Consider the following 27,731-nt stretch of genomic DNA (forward strand, 5'->3'; position numbering starts at 1 on the left):
TGGGAACAAATGACCAGCGATCACCCTCTAACATTGGTGATGGTCATTATTTTGAATTGTATTTGTGCTCTCTTGTCTTTTGAAATTTTCTATATATGTATGTCTAATGTACATTGTTTTAGCCTTTCTGATATGATTAAAATAAAAAATAAATTTTTATAAAAAAACTGTTCTACTTCATTTGTGGCACCGCAATAATCCCATCCCTTCCCCATTAGAATATTCTTTAATAGGGATGAGGTGCCGTATCTACTAGGACATACCACCTATCACCTATTTATCCAAAGTGTAAAAAAAAAAAATTTATATATATATATATATATATATATATATATATATATATATATAAAAAAGCCAAACATAGTTATCATTTTATTCTTCTCTTTTTTACTGTATTCTATGCTTAACTGCAATGTTTTATTGTTACTATGTTTTATCATGTTTGCTTTTCAGGTATGTAATTCTTTTCGACTTTACTGTTTACTGTGTTTTATTGTCGCCATTCTTTTGTTTTCAGGTATGCCATTCAGCTGCAGCACTGATTTATTTATCTTGACAGCAACAGTGTTTGCTCCCACGATATCTAAATCAGTGACTCCAGCGCTGCAGGAGGTGATTTCACCAACACAGTTTAAAAAAAAAACAAAAAACATATATGCCAAAGCAAGGGTGGAGGGACGATTTGCCCCCAACATTAGGGGCGGGTGTCCCCATATACTTTTTACTCTTTTTTTGCCACAGATTGTTGTTTTATTGAGTTAATGTTTTTTTTTTGTTACCATTGTTTTCTTTTCAGGTACACCATTCAGCTGCAGCACTGATTTTTTATCTTGACAGCAACAGCGTTTGCTCTCACGATACGTAAATCAGCAACTCCAGCGCTGTAGGAGGTGATTTAAGAACGGCTCCAATTATCTCTATGGCCTAAGAAACCGTAAACTACAAGCATCTTTAAGGGCAGAGGAGAAATCTAGAGTCTAATAGACTCCATTTTTAAAAAAAAGAGTACCTGTCATTACCTATTTCTATCATAAGGGATATTTACATTCTCTGTGATAACAATAAAAATGAAAAAAAAAATTGAAAGGAACAGTGTAAAAATAAAATTAAAAAAGCAAAATAAATAATTAAAAATAAAAAGCAATCCCTGTCCCCCCATGCTCACGCGCAAAGGCGAACGCAAGCATCGGCCTTGTGTCATATGTAAACAGCAATTGCACCATGTATGTGAGGCCCCCCTGCCCCCCCTGCCCCAAAGCATCCCCTGTGTTGAGGGCATGTGGCCTGGTATGGTTTATGAGGGGGGAGCGTTCACTTGTCCCCCCCCCTTTCCTGGCCTGCCAGGCTGCATGCTTGGAAGGGTCTGGTATGGATTTTGGGGGGGACCCCACTCCATTTTTTTAAATTTTGCCATGGGGTTCCTCTTAAAATCTACTTGACTGACTGATGACTCATCCATTGTTAAAGACGCGGTGGCCACTCCTTATCAACCAGCTATTCCCTGAGCCAGCGGTCAGGTGCATTGCTTCAGCCAATCAAGGCTTAGAATGGACTGTACAGTGCTCAGTGCATTGTGGGGTGCTTGGCGGTTGAACATCCCGCCGAGCGCCCCGTTAATTTGGGTGTTCGGCAAACACCTGAACGGCCCTGTTCGGGGCCGAACCGATGCTCAGATCAAACCATTCACCCATCACTGCTGTACAGTATATAGACTACTATCCAACTGTCTTGTAATATATTAAACTTTGTTTGAGATAAGTCACCTAAAATAGACTTGCAGCTAAATTCTTTCTGTAACACATGGTAGGTATTTAGTAAAATTTCAGCAGACAGAATTTGGAGCAGCTGTGCATGGCAATCAATCAGCTTCAATCTGCAGCTTGTCCAGTTAAGCTTTGAGAATGAAAGATAAAAGCTGATTGGTTTCTATGCACAGCTGCTCCAGTTTTAAAGCAGTTGTAAACCCATGGGTGCTTTTTTTTTCTTGCTAACCTGCAGGGGTAAAGGCAAAATGTGCTAGTATGCATTGCATACTAGCTCATTATGTGAAACTTACCTGAAAACTAAGCATTCCAGCGCTGCAATCTCATCGCTGGAGGCCAGTTCCATCTTTACCAGTCTTCCTCTTGGGTCCGCGGGCTCCGCCTGTCTGACTGGCCGGAGCCGCGATGATGTCACTCCCGTGCATGCGTGGGGGAGTCATCATTTACGGGAAAGGATTCTGAAGGAAAGATCCGGGTGGATGCCAGCAACTGCATATGTTAGAAGGCTGGCCGCAGCTAGCCTGCAGCTAGCCTGAATTTGTAGGAGGAGTCTGAGGGCTATATATCCCTCCTCCTCCTCCATCAGATCCTTCGTCTGATCATTTCCAGGTTAGCCAACACGTCTCTTCCGGTCTTCGGCTAGCTGAGTAGCAGCACGGTTGGTTGCAGGAATCTCATGGTTTCCCTCTCCCAGGGGTCGCGGTTCTGGCAGGTGCGGGCAGGTGGCATCTACAGAGGGCCCGCATCGGATGCCACCTGTCCCGCTTAGGTGCCGACCTGAGCTCAGCGTGGGGGGGGTCAGCCAGATCGCAAGGGGACCTCGGTTGAGGGGGGGCTTGTCCTGGACGTTTACTTCACGCTGTTCGCTGCCCCAATCGCTCCCCCTTGTGCTGCAGTGGCAGCGGATGGGGGTGTCCGCATGTCGCAACATTTGGCAGGCAGTACTGCCTGCTAAACATTACCCATTCCCCTGCTTGGGGCCATGCCGCTAGTGCCCTGACACCGTGTGCAATGCACACGCATCAGTGCAACACCTTCTCATCGCCTGTCACCCCTTTTTATTCTATTCTGTGTCCTGGGGGGCTGTGTGGTTCCAGAAACATTCATACCAGTAAGCCTGTCATTTCTGAATGCCGTTCTGTGAGCACTCGCATGGTTTGTTCTGTTGGCGTGAATGAATTCTTCACTTTTCTGCCTGCTTCTCCCGGTGTTTCACGCCGGGGGGGGTGATCGGCCGCCCGCCAGCTCCTCTCTCCTTGTGCAGTTCCGGCTTCATGAGGGGGCCACTGAGAAAGTCAGCAGAGACCATCCCCTGGATCTTTCTAGGGGGAGGGGAGTTCCTTTTTCATATTTGCCCACCATTCCCCTAGTGCCTGAAACATGTTGTGCTGGCAGAAGGTGTGAGCGGGCTGATCCTGCTGAGGTCATAGTACAGACACACGCTCTGCCAGCTTGATCTCTGGTGTGCTGGGGATTCTGGGTAACACAGTTGGTGCTGCTTCTAAAAATCGGCAGGTGCTGTCATGTGTCAAGTCGCTGCATGTTCAGTCATAACTGGTGCTGTCACAAGCGGGTTCCAGTCGCAGCGGGTCAGGCACAGTGGTTCGGTCATGGCATTTTCCTGTTATAGCAGATCGTTAAAGCAGTTCTTGTTAGCATGGTCTGGGGTCCTGTCATAGCAGTTCTGTCACAGTGGGTTCATAACAGCATTTCTGTCACAGCATTTCCTGTCACAATGTTCCTGTCACAGCGTTTTCTGTCGTAGCATTTTCCCGTATAAGTTTCATTCATAGCATTTCCTGTCGTAGCTTTTCCGTTCGTAGTAATTTTTCCTGTCATAGCGATTTTCCTGTCGCAGCATTTTCCACTGTAGTTGTCATTCGTAGCATTTCCTGTCGTAGCATTTCGTTCATAGCATTTTCCTGTCATATCGATTTTCCTGTAGTAGCATTTTCCTGTATAGCTTTATTCGTAGCATTTCGTTCGTAGCGATTTTCCTGTCGTAGCTTTCATTTGCAGCATTTCCTGTCGTAGCATTTTGTTTGTAGCGTTTTTCTGTCACAGGGTTTTCCCTTGTAGCTGTCATTCGTGGCATTTCCTGTCGTAGCATTTCGTTCGTAGCATTTTTTCCTGTCATAGCGATTTCCTGTCGCAGCATTTTCCCGTGTAGCTTTCATTCGTAGCTATTTCCTGTCATAGCGATTTTCCTGTCATTGCATTTTCCCGTGTAGGTTTCATTCATAGCTTTTCCTGTCGTAGCTTTTCATTAGTAGCGTTTTTCCTGTCGTAGCGATTTTCCTGTCGCAGGATTTTCCTGTGTAGCTTTCATTCATAGCATTTCCTGTCGTAGCATTTCGTTCGTAGCGATTTTCCTGTCATAGTGATTTGCTTGTTGTAGCTTTCATTCGTAGCATTTTCCTGTCATAGCATTTTCCTGCGTAGCTTTCTTTCGTAGCTTTGTCCTGTAGCAGCATTTTCGTTCATAGTATTCCTGTTGTAGCATTTCTGTTAGCTAGTGCTCACATCAGGGTCTGTCACGTCTACGGATCCTTACGGGCTGAGGTTTTGTTTTTAATTAATTGTCGTCCCATAATCTTCTCGCCCACTACATACATCATACGATGCACGCTCCTTTCATTACACTTGTACGACTACCCACCATGGTCTGTGGGTACACCAGCCCTGAGTAGGGATGAGCCGAACACCCCCCTGCGAACGGACCGAAAATTCGCACGAACGTTAGAACCCCATTGACGTCTATGGGACTCGAACGTTCTAAATCAAAAGTGCTCATTTTAAAGGCTAATTGCATGGTATTGTCCTAAAAAGGGTTTGGGAACCCGGGTCCTGCCCCAGGGGACATGTATCAATGCAAAAAAAATGTTTAAAAACTGCCGTTTTTTCAGGAGCAGTGATTTTAATTATGCTTAAAGTTAAAAAAAAAGTGAAATATTCCTTTAAATATCGTACCTGGGGGGTGTCTATAGTATGCCTGTAAAGTGGCGCGTGTTTCCCGTACTTAGAACAGTCCCTGCACAAAATGTCATTTTTAAAGGAAAAAGGTCATTTAAAACTGCTTGCGGCTTTAATGTAATGTCGGGTCCTGGCAATATGGATGAAAATCAGTGAGACAAACAGCATGGGTACCCCCCAGTCCATTACCAGGCCCTTTGGGTCTTGTATGGATATTAAGGGGAACCCCGCACCCAAATTAAAAAAAGGAAAGGCGTGGGGCCACCAGGCCCTATATACTCTGAACAGCAGTATACTGGCGGTGCAAACAAGACAGGGACTGTAGGTTTGTTGTTAAGTAGAATCTGTTTGTAATTTTGAACTGGTACATTTTTAAAGTGTTTAGCTCCACCCCTGTGACATTTGTTTTGCTGTCTGTGCTCCTCTTCAGAAGATTTCACCTCACTTTTTGTCCCAATGACAAATGTTTTTTGAAAATTTGGGGTTTTTTGTGAAAAAAGGATTGGTGATAAATCATCAGTGGAAAGGAGAAACGTTTTTCTCATATTAACTCTTACAGGAGAGAATTTTCCTTCCTAGGGGTAGATTTCATCTCACTTCCTGTTGTCTCCTTCCGTTTGCAAGTAGGAGTCGTTTGTAAGTTGGATGTTTGAAAGTAGGGGCCTTCCCTATATACTCAGCAAAAATTTGGGCCTTAGGTGTTGTTGTGGCCACAACACTGTAAGCCCTCACAGCGCCCTGCTGTGAAATATTAGATCAAGAATTGTAATTACATGCCCCTGTTGAACAGGGGCTGAAAAATTGGGCCTTAGGCACTGGTGCTGGTGCCACAACACTGAAACCCCTCAAAGATACTCTAGTTGGAACACAGGAACAAGCCCTGCTGCAAAGTATTGCATCAAAAATTGTAATTACATGCCACAGGGGCTAAAAAATTGGGCCTTAGGCACTGGTGCTGGTGCCACAACACTGCAACCCCTCACAGATACTCTAGTTGGAATGCAGAAACGAGCCCTGCTGCAAAGTATTGCATCAAAAATTGTAATTACACGCCCCTGTTAAACAGGGGCTGAAAAATTAGAACTTAGGCACTAGTGCTGGTGCCACAACACTGCAACCCCTCACAGATACTCTAGTTGGAATGCAGGAACAAGCCCTGCTGCAAAGTATTGCATCAAAAATTGTAATTACATGCCCCTGTTAAACAGGGGCTGAAAAATTGGGTCTTAGGCACTGGTGCTGGTGCCACAACACTGCAACCCCTCACAGATACTCTAGTTGAAAAGCAGAAACGAGCCCTGCTGCAAAGTATTGCATCAAAAATTGTAATTACACACCCCTGTTAAACAGGGGCTGTAAAATTGGGCCTTAGGCACTGGTGGTGGCGCCCAGAACCAAAAATTTTCTTACAAGCTATCAGCGTGATCATTGAGGAAGAGGATAATTACTCAGGATAGTCACTCAGCATCAGCATAGGCAGTCTTTGAAGGGATCTGAGATTTCAAAAAAAAGTATTCGGTTACATCAGCACCAGGTGCTTGGTAGCTGGTGGTGATCCAAGACTGATTAATTTTTATGAAGGTCAGTCGATCGACCGAGTCGGTGGACAGACACGCCCTGTGATCAGTTACAAAGCCTCCAGCAGCACTGAATGTGCGTTCTGAAAGAACGCTGGATGCAGGACAGGCCAGTAGCTCAATTGCATACTGTGCAAGCTCTGGCCAGTGATCCATCCTCAAGACCCAGTAACCCAGAGGATTTTCGGTGGGAAAGGTGTCCAAGTCAGATCTTGCCCCTAGGTATTCCTGCACCATGTAAAACAGACGCTGGAGATGGTTGCTGGAATCGATCATACCTTGGGGCTGCGGACCAAAAAATTGTCTGAACGCATCGGTCAGACGGCCACCTTCTCCACCGCTCCTTCTTTGACTGACCAAAGCCTCAGCAACACGTTGTCCAGAAACAGGAGTTTGTAACCTCCCAGTCTCTGGGAACGTGTTGTACAGACCTTTCTGCAAGGCCTCCCGAAGATGTTTCATCCTCTGCTCCCTCTGCGATGGCAAGATAAGGTCCGCAACCTTACCCTTGTAACGTGGATCAAGGAGGGTTGCCAGCCAGTATTGGTCCTTCTCCTTGATACCACGAATACGAGGATCCTTACTCAGTCTCTGCAGGATCAGGGAGGCCATGCAGCGTAGGTTTGCTGAGGCATTCGTCCGGAGTCCTCTGGGTCACAAAGGACGACATGGTCCACAGCCACCTCCTCCCAGCCACTTACAAGTCCATGTGTTTCTTGGGACTGATCCCTTAAAGACTGATGCTGATGCTGAGTGCCAGGCTCCACCTCCATACTGACACAAACCTCCTCGTCGTCCTCCTCGTCCTCGTCCTCTTCCTGTGTGATCGGCGGGCACGCAGGAACACTGTCTGGATAAAGGGGGCCTTGAGAGCTAAGGAAGACCTAATCTTCCTGCCTCTGTTCTGCCTCAAGTGCCCTGTCCATTATTCCACGCAGCGTGTGCTCCAACAGGTGGACAAGGGGGACAGTGTCACTGATGCATGCACTGTCACTGCTCACCATCCTCGTGGCCTCCTCAAATGGTGACAGGACAGTGCATGCATCCCTGATGGCCCACTGGCGTGGGGAAAAAAAAACAAGTTCCCCTGACCCTGTCCTGGTGCCATAGTCGCACAGGTACTCATTGATGGCCCTCTGCTGCGTGTACAGCCGCTGCAGCATGGCCAATGTTGAGTTCCACCTGGTGGGCATGTCACAGATTAGGCGGTTCTTGGGCAGGTTAAACTCCTTTTGGAGGTCTGCCAGCTGAGCACTGGCATTATATGACCGGCGGAAATGCACACAGACTTTCCTGGCCTGCCTCAGGACATCCTGTAAGCCCGGGTACCTGCCCAAGAGCCAAACAGGGCACATGGGTCATTTGTCCCTGTCGGAGGGCATAGAGGAGGTTGGTGCCATTGTCCCCATCCACCATTCCTGCCTTAAGTTGGCGTGGCGTCAACCACCTCTGAACCTGCCCCTGCAGAGCTGGCAGAACCTCTGCCCCGGTGTGGCTCCTGTTCCCCAAGCACACCAGCTCAAGCACTGCATGGCATCTTTTGGCCTGCATACTTGCGTAGCCCCTTGAACGGCTACGGAGCACCACTGGTTCCGAGGGCAAAGCACAGAAACAGGCCATGAAGGAAGAAGAAGAGAAGGGGGTGGAGGAGAGATGTGTGTCACATTCATTAGTAGTGGCATTTTGGAGGCGTGGTGGTGGAACAACCTCCAACACTACTGCACCTTGTCCTGCATCCTTCCCAGCTGCCAGCAGAATCACCCAATGCGCGGTAAAACTTAGGTAACGTCCCTGTCCATGCCTGCTGGACCATGAGTCAGCGGTAATATGCACCTTACCGCTGACCGCCCTGTCCAGCGAGGCCAAGACATTGCCTTCCACATGCCGGTAGAGAGCCGGAATTGCCTTCCGTGAGAAAAAGTGGCGTTTGGGTACCTGCCACTGAGGAAACGCACATTCCACAAACTCACGGAAGGGGGCAGAGTCTACCAACTGAAAAGGCAGCAGTTGAAGTGCTAGCAATTTTGCAAAGCTAGCATTCAACCGCTGGGCATGTGGATGGCTGGGAGCAAACTTCTTTTGGTGGTGCAGCAGCTGGGGCAGGGAAATTTGCCTGGTACAATCTGACGTCAGTGTACCGAAAGCAGATTGCCCACAAGTACTTGGCTGTGACACGCCTAATTCTACACCTTCATTCCTCTCAGTGCAGGTCTCAGAGAGGACTAAAGGTATAGTGGGGTTGGAGATCTCAGCTGATGAGGAGCAAGGAGAGGTCCTCTTTGTTCTTTGGTGTGGGTCTTTTAGATACACTTGCCAATGAACTGCATGGCAGGTCAACATATATCTGGTCAAGCATGTGGTGCCCAAGCGGGAGATGTTTTGGCTACGCGAGATACGCTTGAGACATATGTTGCAAATAGCAGCGGTGCGATCTGATGCACTTGTCTCAAAAAAGGCCCACACCAAAGAACTTTTGGAATAATGCACAGAGACAGCAGCGCCCTGCACATGCGGAGCTTTGGGGTGTGATGCAGTCAGTGCTCTGCCCTTAGGCTGGCCGCTGGAGGGCATCCTGCCTCGTTGGTGATGTGCCTCCTCCTCTCTTCTATCAGGCACCCACGTTGAGTCAGTGACCTCATCATCCCCTCCCTCCTCATCACTGGAGCAAACCTGGCAGTATGCTGCAGCGGGGGGAGCATGACTGCCAGATTGCTGTCTTTTTTGGGCACCCCCTCTGTTTGTGCTCACGTTACTGCCTTCATCTAGCTCAGTATCATCATCAGAGCCTTCTGAACGCTGGGCATCCTTCTGGAGCATGTACCCAACACTGTGGTCAAACAGTTCGAGGGACTCCTCAGGAGAACATGGTGGGGCTAGGGAAGGAGTCACTGATGCCATTGAGCCGAAGGAAGAGGCCGCTGCTTTGCCAGACAAAGTACCCTGAGCATGGGTAAGAGAGGATGAGGAAGATGAGGACGCCTTGGTCATCCACTCGACCAAGTCTTCCGCATGTTGCGGCTCAACACGGCCAGCTGCCGAAAAAAAGGCCAAGCGTGTCCCAGGGCCACGTGCTGATGAGGATGCACCATCTCCACAACCAGCACTGTTGCCTCTAGACACAGAGACAGAGGCTGCTTGCCCTATTTTATTGGCTTGTGACTGTCTGCCTCTCCTTGTTGGCCTTCCAGACATACTAATGGCCTGTAGCTGCACTAAGCTGGGATATATATATATATAGTTTTTTGCGAGCTCTGCACAGTGTTCAGCTAAAGCTACCTGTAGAAGGTTGGTGGTGTTCTCATACTACAGGCAGGCAGTTGATTTTGCTAGCTGCAGTATCAGTATATATATATATATATATATATATATATATATATACTGATACTGCAGCTAGCAAAATCAACTGCCTGCCTGTAGTATGAGAACACCACCAACCTTCTACAGGTAGCTTTAGCTGAACACTGTGCAGAGCTCGCAAAAAACTAACTTGTAGCTTATTTAGCTGCCTGCGGTAGTGATAGGATCAGGAAAACACCTCCAACCTTCGACAATGAGCTTTAGGTGAACACTGTGCAGAGCTCGCAAAAAACGAACTTGTAGCTTATTTAGCTGCCTGCGGTAGTGATAGGATCAGGAAAACACCACCAACCTTCTACAGGTAGCTTTAGGTGAACACTGTACAGAGCTCGCAAAAAACTAACTTGTAGCTTATTTAGCTGCCTGCGGTAGTGATAGGATCAGGAAAACACCATCAACCTTCGACAGGTAGCTTTAAGTGAACACTTGCGCAGAGCTCGCAAAAAACTAACTTGTAGCTTATTTAGCTGCCTGCGGTAGTGATAGTATAAGGAAAACACCACCAACCTTCTACAGGTAGCTTTAGTTGAACACCGTGCAGAGCTCGCAAAAAACTAACTTGTAGCTTATTTAGCTGCCTGCGGTAGTGATAGGATCAGGAAAACACCACCAACCTTCTACAGGTAGCTTTAGGTGAACACTTTGCAGAGCTTGCAAAAAACTAACTTGTAGCTTATTTAGCTGCCTGCGGTAATGATAGGATCAGGAAAACACCACCAACCTTTGACAGGTAGCTTTAGCAGAACACTGTGCAGAGCTCGCACTACACTAACTTGTAGTTTTAGCTGAGCACTGTGAGAAGGACGCACTACACTAACTTGTAGCTTTAGCTGAACACTGTTCAGAGGATGCACTACACTAACTTGTAGCTTTGTGAAACACTGTGCAGAAGTCGCACTACACTAACTTGTAGTTTTAGCCGAACACTGTTCAGAGGACGCACTACACTAACTTGTAGCTTTAGTTGAACACTGTGCAGAGGTCGCACTACACTAACTTGTAGTTTTAGCTGAACACTGTGAGGAGGACGCACTACACCAACTTGTAACTTTAGCTGAACACTGTGAGGAGGACGCACTATCCTAACTTGTAGCTTTAGCTGAACATTGTGCAGAGGTCACACTAAACTAACTTGTAGCTTTAGCTGAACACTGTGAGGAGGACGCACTATCCTAACTTGTAGCTTTAGCTGAACACTGTGCAGAGGTCACACTAAACTAACTTGTAGCTTTAGCTGAACACTGTGAGGAGGACGCACTACCCTAACTTGTAGCTTTAGCTGAATACTGTGCAGAGGTCACACTAAACTAACTTGTAGCTTTAGCTGAACACTGTGAGGAGGACGCACTACCCTAACTTGTAGCTTTAGCTGAACACTGTGCAGAGGTCACACAAAACTAACTTGTAGCTTTAGCTGAACACTGTGAGGAGGACGCACTACACTAACTTGTAGTTTTAGCTGAACACTGTTCAGAGGACGCACTACACTAACTTGTAGTTTTAGCTGAACACTGTGAGGAGGACGCACTACACTAACGTGTAGCTTTAGCTGAACACTGTGCAGAGGTCTCACTACACTAACTTGTAGTTTTAGCTGAGCACTGTGAGAAGGACGCACTACACTAACTTGTAGCTTTAGCTGAACGCTGTGCAGAGGTTGCACTACACTAACTTGTAGTTTTGGCTGAACACTGTGAGGAGGACGCACTACACTAACTAGTAGCTTTAGCTGAACGCTGTGCAGAGGTCACACTACACTAACTTGTAGCTTTAGCTGAACACTGTGAGGAGGACGCACTATCCTAACTTGTAGCTTTAGCTGAACACTGTGCAGAGGTCACACTAAACTAACTTGTAGCTTTAGCTGAACACTGTGAGGAGGACGCACTATCCTAACTTGTAGCTTTAGCTGAACACTGTGCAGAGGTCACACTAAACTAACTTGTAGCTTTAGCTGAACACTGTGAGGAGGACGCACTACCCTAACTTGTAGCTTTAGCTGAATACTGTGCAGAGGTCACACTAAACTAACTTGTAGCTTTAGCTGAACACTGTGAGGAGGACGCACTACCCTAACTTGTAGCTTTAGCTGAACACTGTGCAGAGGTCACACAAAACTAACTTGTAGCTTTAGCTGAACACTGTGAGGAGGACGCACTACACTAACTTGTAGTTTTAGCTGAACACTGTTCAGAGGACGCACTACACTAACTTGTAGTTTTAGCTGAACACTGTGAGGAGGACGCACTACACTAACGTGTAGCTTTAGCTGAACACTGTGCAGAGGTCTCACTACACTAACTTGTAGTTTTAGCTGAGCACTGTGAGAAGGACGCACTACACTAACTTGTAGCTTTAGCTGAACGCTGTGCAGAGGTTGCACTACACTAACTTGTAGTTTTGGCTGAACACTGTGAGGAGGACGCACTACACTAACTAGTAGCTTTAGCTGAACGCTGTGCAGAGGTCACACTACACTAACTTGTAGTTTTAGCTGAACACTGTGAGGAGGACGCATTACACTAACTTGTAGCTTTAGCTGAACGCTGTGCAGAGGTCGCACTACACTAACTTGTAGTTTTAGCTGAACACTGTGAGGAGGATGCACTACACCAACTTGTAGCTTTAGCTGAACACTGTGAGGAGGACGCATTACCCTAACTTGTAGCTTTAGCTGAACACTATGCAGAGGTCACACTAAACTAACTTGTAGCTTTAGCTGAACACTGTGAAGAGGACGCACTACCCTAACTTGTAGCTTTAGCTGAACACTGTGCAGAGGTCACACTAAACTAACTTGTAGCTTTAGCTGAACACTGTGAGGAGGACGCACTACCCTAACTTGTAGCTTTATCTGAGCACTGTGCAGAGGTCACACTAAACTAACTTGTAGCTTTAGCTGAACACTGTGAGGAGGAAGCACTACACTAACTTGTAGTTTTAGCTGAACACTGTTCAGAGGACGCACTACACTAACTTGTAGTTTTAGCTAAACATTGTGAGGAGGACGCACTACACTAACTTGTAGCTTTAGCTGAATGCTGTGCAGAGGTTGCATTACACTAACTTGTAGTTTTAGCTGAACACTGTGAGGAGGACGCACTACACTAACTTGTAGCTTTAGCTGAATGCTGTGCAGAGGTCGCACTACACTAACTTGTAGTTTTAGCTGAACACTGTGAGGAGGACGCACTACACTAACTTGTAGCTTTAGCTGAACGCTGTGCAGAGGTCGCACTACACTAACTTGTAGTTTTAGCTGAACACTGTGAGGAGGACGCACTACACTAACTTGTAGCTTTAGCTGAACACTGTGCAGAGGTCGCACTAAACTAACTTGTAGCTTTAGCTGAACACTGTGAGGAGGACGCACTACACTAACTTGTAGTTTTAGCTGAACACTGTTCAGAGGACGCACTACACTAACTTGTAGCTTTAGCTGAACACTGTGCAGAGGTCGCACTACACTAACTTGTAGTTTTAGCTGAACACTGTGAGGAGGACGCACTACACCAACTTGTAGCTTTAGCTGAACATTGTGAGGAGGACGCACTATCCTAACTTGTAGCTTTAGCTGAACACTGTGCAGAGGTCACACTAAACTAACTTGTAGCTTTAGCTGAACACTGTGAGGAGGACGCACTATCCTAACTTGTAGCTTTAGCTGAACACTGTGCAGAGGTCACATTAAACTAACTTGTAGCTTTAGCTGAACACTGTGGGGAGGACGCACTACCCTAACTTGTAGCTTTAGCTGAATACTGTGCAGGGGTCACACTAAACTAACTTGTAGCTTTAGCTGAACACTGTGAGGAGGACGCACTACACTAACTTGTAGTTTCAGCTGAACACTGTGAGGAGGACGCACTACACTAACGTGTAGCTTTATCTGAACACTGTGTAGAGGTCGCACTACACTAACTTGTAGTTTTAGCTGAGCACTGTGAGGAGGACGCACTACACTAACTTGTAGCTTTAGCTGAACGCTGTGCAGAGGTTGCACTACACTAACTTGTAGTTTTAGCTGAACACTGTGAGGAGGACGCACTACACTAACTTGTAGCTTTAGCTGAACGCTGTGCAGAGGTTGCACTACACTAACTTGTAGTTTTAGCTGAACACTGTGAGGAGGACGCACTACACTAACTTGTAGCTTTAGCTGAACACTGTGCAGAGGTCACACTACAATAACTTGTAGTTTTAGCTGAACACTGTGAGGAGGACGCACTACACTAACTTGTAGCTTTAGCTGAACGCTGTGCAGAGGTTGCACTACACTAACTTGTAGTTTTAGCTGAACACTGTGAGGAGGACGCACTACACCAACTTGTAGCTTTAGCTGAACACTGTGAGGAGGACGCATTACCCTAACTTGTAGCTTTAGCTGAACACTATGCAGAGGTCACACTAAACTAACTTGTAGCTTTAGCTGAACACTGTGAGGAGGACGCACTACCCTAACTTGTAGCTTTAGCTGAGCACTGTGCAGAGGTCACACTAAACTAACTTGTAGCTTTAGCTGAACACTGTGAGGAGGACGCACTACACTAACTTGTAGTTTTAGCTGAACACTGTTCAGAAGATGCACTACACTAACTTGTAGTTTTAGCTGAACACTGTGCAGAGGTCGCACTAAACTAACTTGTAGCTTTAGCTGAACACTGTGAGGAGGACGCACTACACTAACTTGTAGTTTTAGCTGAACACTGTTCAGAGGACGCACTACACTAACTTGTAGCTTTAGCTGAACACTGTGCAGAGGTCGCACTACACTAACTTGTAGTTTTAGCTGAACACTGTGAGGAGGACGCACTACACCAACTTGTAGCTTTAGCTGAACATTGTGAGGAGGACGCACTATCCTAACTTGTAGCTTTAGCTGAACACTGTGCAGAGGTCACACTAAACTAACTTGTAGCTTTAGCTGAACACTGTGAGGAGGACGCACTATCCTAACTTGTAGCTTTAGCTGAACACTGTGCAGAGGTCACATTAAACTAACTTGTAGCTTTAGCTGAACACTGTGGGGAGGACGCACTACCCTAACTTGTAGCTTTAGCTGAATACTGTGCAGGGGTCACACTAAACTAACTTGTAGCTTTAGCTGAACACTGTGAGGAGGACGCACTACACTAACTTGTAGTTTCAGCTGAACACTGTGAGGAGGACGCACTACACTAACGTGTAGCTTTATCTGAACACTGTGTAGAGGTCGCACTACACTAACTTGTAGTTTTAGCTGAGCACTGTGAGGAGGACGCACTACACTAACTTGTAGCTTTAGCTGAACGCTGTGCAGAGGTTGCACTACACTAACTTGTAGTTTTAGCTGAACACTGTGAGGAGGACGCACTACACTAACTTGTAGCTTTAGCTGAACGCTGTGCAGAGGTTGCACTACACTAACTTGTAGTTTTAGCTGAACACTGTGAGGAGGACGCACTACACTAACTTGTAGCTTTAGCTGAACGCTGTGCAGAGGTCACATTACAATAACTTGTAGTTTTAGCTGAACACTGTGAGGAGGACGCACTACACTAACTTGTAGCTTTAGCTGAACGCTGTGCAGAGGTCGCACTACACTAACTTGTAGCTTTAGCTGAACACTGTGAGGAGGACGCACTACACTAACTTGTAGTTTTAGCTGAACACTGTTCAGAGGACGCACTACACTAACTTGTAGTTTTAGCTGAACACTGTGAGGAGGACGCACTACACTAACTTGTAACTTTAGCTGAACGCTGTGCAGAGGTCGCACTACACTAACTTGTAGTTTTAGCTGAACACTGTGAGGAGGACGCACTACACCAACTTGTAGCTTTAGCTGAACACTGTGAGGAGGACGCATTACCCTAACTTGTAGCTTTAGCTGAACACTATGCAGAGGTCACACTAAACTAACTTGTAGCTTTAGCTGAACACTGTGAGGAGGACGCACTACCCTAACTTGTAGCTTTAGCTGAGCACTGTGCAGAGGTCACACTAAACTAACTTGTAGCTTTAGCTGAACACTGTGAGGAGGACGCACTACACTAACTTGTAGTTTTAGCTGAACACTGTTCAGAAGACGCACTACACTAACTTGTAGTTTTAGCTGAACACTGTGAGGAGGACACACTACACTAACTTGTAGCTTTAGCTGAACACTGTGCAGAGGTCGCACTACACTAACTTGTAGTTTTAGCTGAACACTGTGAGGAGAACGCACTACACTAACTTGTAGAATTAGCTGAACAGTGTGCAGAGGTCGCACTACACTAACTTGTAGTTTTAGCTGAACACTGTGAGGAGGACGCACTACACTAACTTGTAGCTTTAGCTGAACACTGTGCAGAGGTTGCACTACACTAACTTGTAGTTTTAGCTGAACACTGTAAGGAGGACGCACTACACCAACTTGTAGCTTTAGCTGAACACTGTGAGGAGGATGCACTACCCGAACTTTTAGCTTTAGCTGAACACTGTGCAGAGGTCACACTAAACTAACTTGTAGCTTTAACTGAACACTGTGAGGAGGACGAACTATACTAACTCTAAATAGTCTAGCTTCCTGACTGTGGTACTAATAGGATCAAAAGAACACCAGCAATTTTCTTCAGGTAGCTGTAAATACTGTAACAAGACAAGCCTGCCTGTCAGTAGGAAGATAACAGGAACGGATCTAGCGAAACTGAATACAGTGTATATACAACATCTGGGATGCATATATATACACAATACACTGTAAGTGCAGTTAACTCACTGACTGTCCTGCCTAATCTAACTAACTCAAATGAAATGTCTATCTAAGCACGCTGGAACACACTACACGGGGCGGCCTTATATAGTGTGGGGCATGTTCTAAACCCCCTGAGCCATAATTGGCCAAAGCCACCCTGGCTTTGGCCAATCACAGCTCTCTCTGCTGACGGCGCTGTGATTAGCCAAGCATGCGGGTCATAGTGCATGCTTGGCCAATCATCAGCCAGCAATGCACTGCGATGCCGCAGTGAATTATGGGCCGTGACGCGCCACACGAATGTGGCGCAAATGGCCCATAGCGTTCGCAATTCGGCGAACGATCGAACAGCCGATGTTCGAGTCGAACATGGGTTCGACTCGAACGCGAAGCTCATCCCTAGCCCTGAGGGTTTCAGTTTTCCTATCTGTCTGTTTTCTGTCATAGCCTTTCATTCGTAGCATTCCTGTCGTAGCATTTAGTTTGTAGCATTTCTGTTAGCTAGTGCTCACTTCCAGGGTCTGTCACGTCCACGGATCCATACGGGCTGAGGTTTTGTTTTTAATTAATTGTCGTCCCATAATCTTCTCGCCCACTACATAGATCATACGATGTACGTTGATTTCATTACACTTGTACGACTACCCACCACGGTCTGTGGGTACACCAGCCCTGAGGGTTTCAGTTTTCCTATCTGTCTGTTTTCTGTCATAGCCTTTCATTCCTAGCATTCCTGTTGTAGCATTTAGTTCGTAGCATTTCTGTTAGCTAGTGCTCACATCCAGGGTCTGTCATGTCCACATATACATACGGGCTGCGGTTTCGTTTTTAATTGATTGTCGTCCCACAATCTACTTGCCCGTATACGATACATCATACGATGCACGCTCCTTTCATTACATTTGTACGTCTACCAACCACGGTTTGTGGGTACACCAGCCCTGAGGGTTTCAGTTTGCTACCTGTCTTTGTTTTTTCTGTCGTAGTATTTCGTTCATAGCATTCCTGTCGTAGCGTTTCATTCGTAGCATTTCTGTTAGCTAGGGCTCACATCCAGGGTCTGTCACATCTATGGATCCATACGGGCTGAGGTTTTGTTTTTAATTGATTGTCGTCCCACAATCTTCTCGCCCGTATACCATACGTCACACATGCACATTCACCATTACACCTTTACTACTACCCACCACGGTCTGTGGGTACATCAGCCCTGAGTGTTTGTTTTTAATTACCTGTCTTTGCGCTGCAGGTTGCGCTCGGGCTCGCTCACTGCATACACTAGGGTGGTTGTCATTAGGTTCACATTCACGCGCTGTTGGTCTTGTCATTTCTGCACTTACATCCTCACACTTGTCAGGTACGTAAGGGTGTTGTTGCTCATGGGTTGGTTGTCTGTTCTCATTTCTCCAGTTTGTGTTTCCTTAGTTCAGGGCATGACACGCGTTCTGGAAGCGACAAATTCGCATTCATCTCTCCAATGCCGCATGGGGGTTCAGTGCATGGTAGCACCCCATCAGGTAGGGGTGGGACCATACCAAACCCATTGCTGAGTTTTTTCACTGGTGTATCCCTTTTCCAGCCTCAGCTGGGGGGGGGGAGTACTTTTTAGGTTGTTATTCCAAACTCCGTCCCAACCTCTTCCATCCACCAGCACAGCACATGTTTCCATGCTTGATTCTTAACCCAGATTCATGCAGTACTTAATGCGCTCTCTACGTCCATGCTACAATTGTTAGACAGGATGAAGGGGTTCATAACCCGCTCGGCTAGAGCGGAGGTGTCAGCTACGACCCCAGCTCCTGCTCTTTTCAGGGTGCCTGCAGGTAATGTTGGAATTTCTTCAACAGTGGCATGTGGAACTGGGGGCTAGCCTGGTCACAGGCAATCAATCTGGCCAATGGTTCTTCATCCAGAGTATTTCTGAGGGCTTCTACCAAGGGTGGGAAGGTTTCATAGGTTCATGTCTCTGGCTTTCGCTGCATATTGCCTCTGCAAATTTGGCCATCCGCCAACACTATCAAGTATCTATCAGGTGACCAGCATTTCAGGCCCCTACAAAATCCTGTCAGTATGTCCATTTTTGCAGCTCACCCTCTCTAAGCCATCATAAAGGGTAGTCAGGGATGTTCTCTTTGGCACGGCTACCAGTTACCGGCCAGGTTTTTCGTGGGGTTTCAGTGTTCCTGTCTCCTACCCTTGATGCAGTTAGCAGTTAGTGCTCTTGACAGTTCCTTTACTACTCTGGATGGCTGTTGCTGGCCCTTCATTGTAGCTTTCACATCACATCTACTTTGGGTCTTTTTGCCCTCTTTTAGGCATACTGACCAGCCAGGCCAAGGCATACTTTAGGTCTTGGTAGGCTAGTTAGGATTATCGCATTTCCAAGTGAAGACTCTGATTACAAGTTAGAAGGCTGGCCGCAGGCCAGCCTGAATTTGTAGGAGAAGTCTGAGGGCTATATATCCCTCCTCCTCCTCCATCAGATCCTTTGTCGGATCCTTTCTGGGTTCCCACCCACCCGTTTCCCCATGCTTTCATTATTTCATTTACATTTCATTCATATTCATTCAGGGTATGCCCTCTTTTAGGCATACCGACTAGCCAGGCCAAGGCACACCTCAGGTCTTGGTAGTTAGGATTATCGCATTTCCAAGTGAAGACTCTGACTACAAATAGTAAATATCTCCTAAACGGTGCACATTTAGGAGATATTTACAGTACCTTATAGGCTTACCTATAGGTACAAGTACAACCTATAGGTTTACAACCAATTCAATAGATTCCCCTCAATGTGTCAAGCAACCGTTTTGCTGGCAGATGTAGCCCTTTCTATTTGTAAACTGTAAAAAAGGTAGTTCAGTTTTATTTGTATTATTGAAATGATGAGATAAAATACAGACATTGTGCTGGCAATTGGTTTTGGCACATTTGTGTATAGTTCTACATCTGTCTAGCTTTTGTTTTGAATATCAGTATTATTGTACGTTTTTCAACTTTTTTAATTTAGTAAAACAAGTTTTGAAAAATCTAATAGGAAAGGCTTCGAAGGGCAGGGATATAAAGATATTACCTATCAGGAGAACTTTTTAACTTTAAGTTTACATTTAGGTTGATTTACAAAAGGAACAGAACATGTTCGCTTTGCAAAGTAAATGTTCACTTTCCAAGGAATGTTTTGCTTAACTGACATCAATAATTTTCCTTGCACGTGATTGGATATTCTTTGCAAAGTGAATTTTCCCTACATTCGCTAAGCTAATTGAAAACTTTCTTGCAAAGTGAACATTATCTATTCCTTTAGCAAATCAACCTAATGGCGTCATTCACAGCTGAAAATCATAATGTTTATGTAGATATAAATACGTATTAGAGGTTTGCAAATAGAAAAATGCTTAGTGACATTGTTCACATAGTAAGCACAAATGCCATGCAGATGCCTTGTGTATTAGTTATGACCTAACAGTTTTAATTATTTTTAAATTAATTTAATTATAATTATTTATAAGTTAAATACAATTTTTAATTTTTTTTTTTTTAAATGCTTGTCACCGCATGTGTGAATTCACCCTTATTGCTGTCTGTGACTCCATTGGGAACATTTCCCCTCATTTTTTATCATTCTGACACCAGGGCAAGAAATTATGGTAATAGAGATAACTGGGAAAAAGAAGACAAAGACAGCAATAAAACCTTTGGATAGAGAATTTGATGGTGCAGGAACTCTTTGTAGATGCTACTTTGTACCTATATATTATATGGTTTATATGGTAATATAAAAAAAACTCCTCTAGTATTATCACAGGTATATTGGTGATGTGTGGGCTGTTTCCATACACTGAGGGACCTCCTCCTTCAACATTTCAAACTTGACAACGGATATTCCATATATTTCCTTACCCTCTACTGGAGCACACTAGTCCCTCTGTACAAGGACAGTAATTCAGAGTAGTGCCATAATCTTCACCATAGATGATCACAGTTAGCAGGCTTCTGGTCTGACTGTGGCACTGTTCCCCTTCAGATGGGAATGGAATACACACCGGAAATGAATATGCTGTCAACAGAAAAAGGAATTGCTGGATTTAGTGCAAAGCTGAACTCAAGGAAAAAAAGATCTTTGTAGGCTCCTCCAACACTGCAAGGGTTGAAGTAGTGCCAACCCTAGCAACAATGTGGGCCATTGCGTTTAATTGGAAAAGTCCATCTGTACCTTTTGTACAGATTAAAGACAGAATCAAATCTATTATATTGTCAGTAATAATTTTTCACACTCTTTCTGATTACATGCATACCTTTCATGCAAAATGGGATATCTGGTCTTCCATTTTTAATACAATAGCAGACTGATGTTTTTTTCTTATCTTTTTGTACATATTTCTTATTATGGCTTGTTGGCTTGATCACAACTGATATGTTTATGTACCCTTTTTATTTTTTTAATGTTTATTTACATTTTATTTTGTGTTTGTTTATTGGATGAACATATTATAGAACAAAAAATGTTTTCTCCATTTGATCTATGTTTATTATAACATTGTAAACATATCAGTTTTTATGCCTACTAAATGATACTATTTTTGCAAACATACTGTAGATGCTTATATTTTGTAATAGTATCTGACATACAGTACATTATTTCTTCAATAAACAGTTTGTAAACAAAAAAGTAGTACCAATCCTCTTGTTTTCACATCAATGGATCAGCATCCATTAGAGTTTACCAGTATGTAAAATGTTTCCTGTAGAAACACTTAGAAAAAATCTCACTTTTACCCTTAGGGTTCTTTCACACGGGTGGTCCGCTTTGCTCACCGGGGGATCGATTCGCTGATCCCTGCTGAGCAGGTGGATGACAAGTCCGTCTTCGCTCACTGTGCAGAAAAAGACCGGTCAGAGCCCCGCTCTCCTCTATGGGGAGATCGGATGAAAATGGACTGCCTGTCCGTTTTCATCCGATCCCATCTCATCCAATCCGCCAGACAGATGGAAAATAGGGTCTCCATCCGTCTGTATTTTAGGGACAGGATCGGATAGGGGCGGGTGTCAGCGGACATGTCACAGCTAACATCCGCTGCTCCATAGAGGTGAATGGAGTGTCCGATCAGGTCCACCTGAAAACTGACAGGCGGACCTGACCAAAAAGCCCATGTGAAAGGGGCCTTATTCAAATGCATCCCGATTCTTATGCACTGCTTCTACCAACTTCCTGTTGGGAAGCGTGCATTAATAAGCTCATTATTAATTCAATTACATTCACCGGGAATACACGTCTCATCAAAACTAGAGCACATATGTCCACTGTCATTGATAAATTGCTGATGAGGACTCTGGGCCAAAGCATGCATTGCCCTAAAGTCAAATCCTGGAAACATGCACCAAAGTGTGGCTCCATGGGACCTTGTAAAGGAAAGGAGCCACCCTAAAATTGGGATGTTGGGGCCAGCACTTGTAAATTATGACTGGATGGACAGACTGATGCATACTAGACAGACAGGTGAATAGACAGCCAGACTGATGCAAGTTAATTTCTGATTGCTTGTTAAAGGTTAATGTGTCTTGCAAATTGATCTTTGTGAAATGAGTAGATTAGGATCGGGCAGACATAAATATCTCTATTATTATTATATTGTTATAAATATCTATTATTTTAACTCACATACTTTGTGTTTTGGAGCAGCAGAACCCAGAGGGGCATTGTTCTTCTGAAGGATCACATCTTGTTCTGCCAGTGCCAGAGACCAGGCCTTTTGTACATCTGCCCCCGGAGCACACCTGCCCTGGGCAACATTCTTCATCTTGCCGACAGTCCTGATATAAATGACAAAGGGGACCATCAGCACTTTAAGGCACAGTGTATACTGGCTAGGTGACATTTTAACATATCCAGGTAGATCTTTCTTAATGACAACACACACACAGTAACTTCTCTGCACAAGAATAGAAGGAAAATGCACCAATTAATCTAACAAAATACTGTATTGTTTGCCATCAAAGCAGTTAGTTTTAGAAACAGTATAAGCATTATGTACATACACGCACTATAGATATGCAAAAAAAACCAGATTATATAGTCATGGCCAAAAGTATTGGTACACCAGCACCTTTTCCCAAAGTGTTCACATTTGCTGTGTTATGCCACAGGAGCGGAATTTCCATAAAAAAAAGTGTGATGGGAGCTTTTGGTCGGATATTCCAACCGTGTGTATGCTACATCCAACTTTTTCTGTCTGAATTTCTGCCAGCAAAAGATTGAGAGCTGGTTCTCTATTTTTCCGACGGAAAAAGTTCTTGACGGAAATTCCGTTAGTCTGTATGCAACTTCGACGCGCAAAAAAACACGCATGCTCGGAAACAATTCGACGCATGCTCGGAAGCATTGAACTTAATTTTCTTGGCTCGTCGTAGTGTTGTATGTCACCGCGTTCTTGGCGGTCGAAAGTTCAGAGAACTTTTGTGTGATCGTATGTATGCAAGCCAAGCTTGAGCGGAATTCCGTCGGAGAAACCATCCAAGATTTTTCTGACGGAAATTCCGCTCGTGTGTACAGGGCATAATGCTGTTAAGTAAAACTGACATAATTAAAGGGCATTCATCATTCCTAATTTTATAGTCCACACAACAGACATGTTGGTTTTTCTTTATGATTTAACATATTCTTGTAATTATTAAACCAAGTAAAAATTGCATGTGCATCAATTAGATACCCCTAATTTATTAGTTCATTGCTCACCCTCCCAGGGCAATAACTGCAATCAAGCATATTCTGTAGCTCTAAATAAGCCCTACTTACTAAACTTCTCCAGTGACAACATGCCCCACTGTTCTTGAGAAAATTGCCACATTTGTCTTGCATTTGATGTTTTTCTTCTTCCAGCTCCAGAGTTTCAATTATCTAGCCTTTCAACCACTTTTTGGCTTCTCTTAAATGTATACTTTGAGTCATTATTATGCTGGAGGGTTAATGAACTGTGACTGAGACAAAGCTTTCTAACGTTTGATTCCAGAATGCCTTGATAGTCTGCTAATGTCATAGTGTCACACACAGATTCAAGGCACCTTGGGCCATCGGCAGCATTGCATCCCATTAACATTATGAAGCCTTTTTTTAATGTATTAAAGTAAGAATAGTGTTCTTTTCCTCTGTGAACATATACAGTAGCTGCTGTAACTTAACAAAGCACACTAATTTTATTTCATAGGCCCAAAGAACATTCTTTCAGAGGGACTGTGGCATGTTAACATACATTTTGGTGAGCTCCAGCTTGACTTTTGGTAGGCACTTTTATTCAGATGGCAATAGATTTTGTGACTTGGAATTGTACCTTGATGCTGAAAGTCAGACAGGCTCTGTGTTTGAGGTTTTTCTTGGTTCTTTTTCTGCCATTTAGAAAAAAAGATCAGTTTAGTTGTGCAAAGATATAAAGGGAGATTGGCTGCAGCCCTATGGACCTGAAACTTCTTGATAATAATAGCAACCATGGTCAAAGGGACAGCTCTTTGGAGATGGTTTTGTAGCCTTTACTAGTCTCATTTACACTTGTGGCTGGGGGCCAAAAAACACGAGGTTGAACCACATTTTTATTGCCAACCCCTCAACTGCTGCCCTTTAAGATGCAAAGTCAGAGGATGGGGGTGTACACATGCCACAGCTGTGAAGGTTTACATTGGAGCATTGCAAAAATTATCCTCCCTGTTGCATTTGGTGGGCTGTAGTGCCCGCCAAATACAACCTATTTAACTGAATAGGGCTGCCCTGTGACCACATGCAATGCACGTGATTGCGGTACAGTGGTGCAGGTTTTTAGGGTTTTAAATAGGCAGTGAGGAGGCAACATATTACCTCCTTATTGCCTGTCAAATGCCCACTGAAAAAGAATCCACTTCTAGATCGCTCGTTAGAGGGCAACAAACGAGCCCTTACTGGTCTACAGTATTACCTTCTCCCTTTTTCTTTTTCATGTTGCTGTTTACTGCACTGTACAAATCACCCGAGTGAGTGCTTTTTTCTATTTAGGGCTATGTTCATGCTGATCTGACATGGAATTCGCACGAATTCCGATCTAACTTTGCCCTGCGACATCAGGTCCGACTTTCATGCGACTTCAATGAACAGAATCCGACTTTAAGATCAATGCGACTTGTCCTTTGACCAACTAAAACAATTCCTTTGGCTTTGGAATGGATAAAAACCTCACACCACATTTATCATATAAGAAAGCGACATGGCTCCCCCCCCCCCCAAATCCATACCAGGTCTTTTGGGACTGGTATGAATTTTGAGGGGAAACACCACACCAAACCCCCCCCCAAAAACAGCATGCCCCCCCTCAAAATCCATAGCAGACCCTTATCCCTGCATGCAGCCTGGTAGGTCAGGAAAGAGAGGGGATGAGGGAGCACCTCCCCCTCCTGAACCATACCAGGCCACATGCATCAACATGGGGGGGATGTGCTTTGGGGCAGGGGGGTCTCTGCCCCCCTCACCCCAAAGCAGCTTGTCCCCATGTTAATGCGGGTCTGCAGGCAGGGAAGAAGAAAGGGTGACATCACCTGATCGGAGGAGGAGGAGGGTTTTTTTATTTTCTGTGGGCCAGTGGTGACAGAGGAAATGGAGACAGAAGACATCGGCAGAGGAGGCAGAGACAGAAGACATTGGTGGACGAAGCGGAGACAGAAGACATCAGCGCAGGAAGCGGAGACAAAAGACATTGGTGGAGGAAGCAGAGAAAGAAGACATTGTGCTTGACATTGGAGCTACGATGGGGGACATTCTTCATTTTTAATAAAGGACTTGTCAAAAACTGTCTCTAGTTTTTGTAACACTATACTGCTTTTTTTGGTGAATGGGTAGGGGTACAATGCAACCTATGCTCATTCACATAGGGGGGCCGGGATCCGGGGGGCCCCTTTTTTAAAGGGGGCTTCCCAGTTTCCGATAAGCATCTGGTGGTGCAGGTTTTTAGGGGTTTAAATAGGCAATGAGGTGGCAACATTTTGCCTCCTTATTGCCTGTCAAACGCCCTCTGAAAATGATCCACCCCAAGATCACTCGTCAGAGGACAAGAAACGACCCCTTAATAGTCTTTTTCTTTCTCATGTTGCTGTTTACTGCGCTGCACAAATCACCCAAATGAGTACTTTTTTCCATTTAAGGCTATGTTCACACTGATCCAACATGGAAGTCGCACTATTTCCACTCCAAATTTGCCCTGCGACTTCATGTTCAACTTCCATGTGACTTCAATGAACAGGATCTGATTTTGATCTGACTTTGAGATGATTGCGACTTGTCCTTTGACCAATCAAAACAATTCCTTTGGCTCTAGAATGCATGAAAAACCTCATTGATCAATTAAAAAAACATGTGGCGTCCCCCCAAATCCATACCAGGCCCCTTGGGGAAACCCCACGCCAAGAAAAAAAAAGGCATAGGGGGCCCCCCTCAGAATTCATACCAGACCCTTATCCAAGCATGCAGCCCGGCAGGTCAGAAAAGAGGGAGGAACAAGCAAATGCCCCCCCTAACCATACCTGGCCACATTTCCCCAACATGGGGGGTGGGTGCTTTGGGGCAAGGAGGTCTCTGCCCCCCTCCTGCCCAAAGCACCTTGTCCGCATGTTGATGGGGAAAAGGGCTTCTTCCCCACAACCCTGGCTGGTGGTGGTGGGGGTCTGCGGGCAGGGGACTTATCGGAATTTGAAAGCCACCTTTTAGAATGCAGCCCCCCAGATCCCAGCCCCCCTATGTGAATGAGTACAGGGTACATTGTACCCCTACCTATTTACCAAAAAAAAGCAGTGTAGTGTTACAATAATCAAGAAACAAGTCCTTTATTAAAAATGAAGACAGTCCCCTGTCGTAGCTCCAACATCAAACATGATGTCTTCTTTCTCCACTTCCTTCGCCGATGTCTTCTTTTTCCGCCACAGCCTGGTATGCTGAAAATAAAAAAACACTCTTCCTCCAACACTGGCTTCATTCTGTCAGCTCCTGTGTCTGACAGATCTTATATATCTATGGGGCGTGGCCATGCAGTGACGTGACTCGGAGACTCCATCCCCTTGTGGCATCACAAACCCTATCCACAAGTCGGATATCAGTTAAGATAATGACTTGGATGGGACTTCCATTTAAATCAATGGGCTGAAATCATGCCCAAGTCGGATAAAAGTAGTGCAGGAACCTTTTTCAAAGTCGGACCGTCATAAGTCGGACCAGTTAAGATGGCTCTCATAGGGATTTTGATATGTCATGCGACTTATGCTCTTGAAATTCGGAGCGCATGTCGGACCAGTGAGAACCGGACCTGAATAGGCTAAGTAACTTATTCTAAAATTGTAGAACCCTGTGGTGCTAATTAAAGTGAATAATCTGCTTGAAGGATCTCTAAAATCCAATAAGGTCTTAACTTTTAAGCATACCAGTGATTAGGTTCATGCCATTTACATTTGTTTATTATTTACAAGACTATGTTAAGTCATAAAACAAATATTTCTCTCCTTGTACTATGGAATAAAGAATGATGAATGTACAGTAATTTACCAAAATCTTTACCCAAAGCTTCAACTTATTTCACAGCACATTGGGATTCTTTGGGAAAAATTGGATGGGTACCAGTACATTTGGACATGACTGTAAGTGTCAAAACAAAAGTAACCAACAACACCTGAACATGCAAAGAAAAGTAATAAGGGATATATTGGCAACATTATTAGGAAACCATGTTAAATGAACTGCAGTGCGTTTCTGCAAAAAGCACCAAAAATAGGTGTGAACTAGGCCTTAGAAATTTCCGTAAGAAAAGTAAGAAGTAGAGCTAGTAGCAGTCAAAAAAGCATTGGCAGTAAACGACACGGGTTATCTGGGGATAAATGATTAGCTGGAATTCAGAGCACATTAGGCAGGACTAAACATGAAAACGGATTGCAAAATTGTTACTAATATGCAAGAGTATAGCTAAAATGAATCTGTGTTTGTTGGGAGAAGCATTAAAGAGAACTAGTCAGAAACAATTCAGTAAAATAAATTACAGTTATTACAGATTATTACAAATGCATGCTGATGACTGGTTCTATTTAACATTTGTGAACAACAAAAGGCCAAAAATGTACCCTGATTAGCTTTACAAAAATAATCGCATAATGCTTTGCAACAATACATATTCCATTCTTGAAGAACAAAATAAGGCCAAAAATAAGCTCAAACATCAGTATACCTTGATGATACTCAACTAACACAAGCCATGTCTTGCCTACTCATATACCCACCCAATTTACACCAAACACATCCTTTGAGGCTCTAAAAATTCATATATGGGGCAATAATGAGCTATGAACTTCCTA

At 44.7% G+C, this 27,731-nt stretch overlaps 1 protein-coding gene across 2 annotated transcripts in view; it reads right to left on the minus strand.

Moving 5' to 3' along the window:
- LOC141110764 (uncharacterized) overlaps positions 1 to 27,731 on the minus strand; it is a 187,720-nt gene that overhangs the window by 19,878 nt on the left and 140,111 nt on the right. For both annotated transcript variants that reach the window (XM_073602357.1, XM_073602356.1), the window contains 2 exons: positions 22,049 to 22,196; positions 20,286 to 20,442 (listed from right to left, as the gene is read on the minus strand). In XM_073602357.1, the coding sequence (XP_073458458.1) occupies positions 20,286 to 20,442; positions 22,049 to 22,196 (305 nt within the window). The remainder of the gene's footprint in view (positions 1 to 20,285; positions 20,443 to 22,048; positions 22,197 to 27,731) is intronic.

Source organism: Aquarana catesbeiana, linkage group LG10, assembly GCF_042186555.1.
Source record: "Aquarana catesbeiana isolate 2022-GZ linkage group LG10, ASM4218655v1, whole genome shotgun sequence".
Classification (NCBI taxonomy): Eukaryota; Metazoa; Chordata; class Amphibia; order Anura; family Ranidae; genus Aquarana; species Aquarana catesbeiana.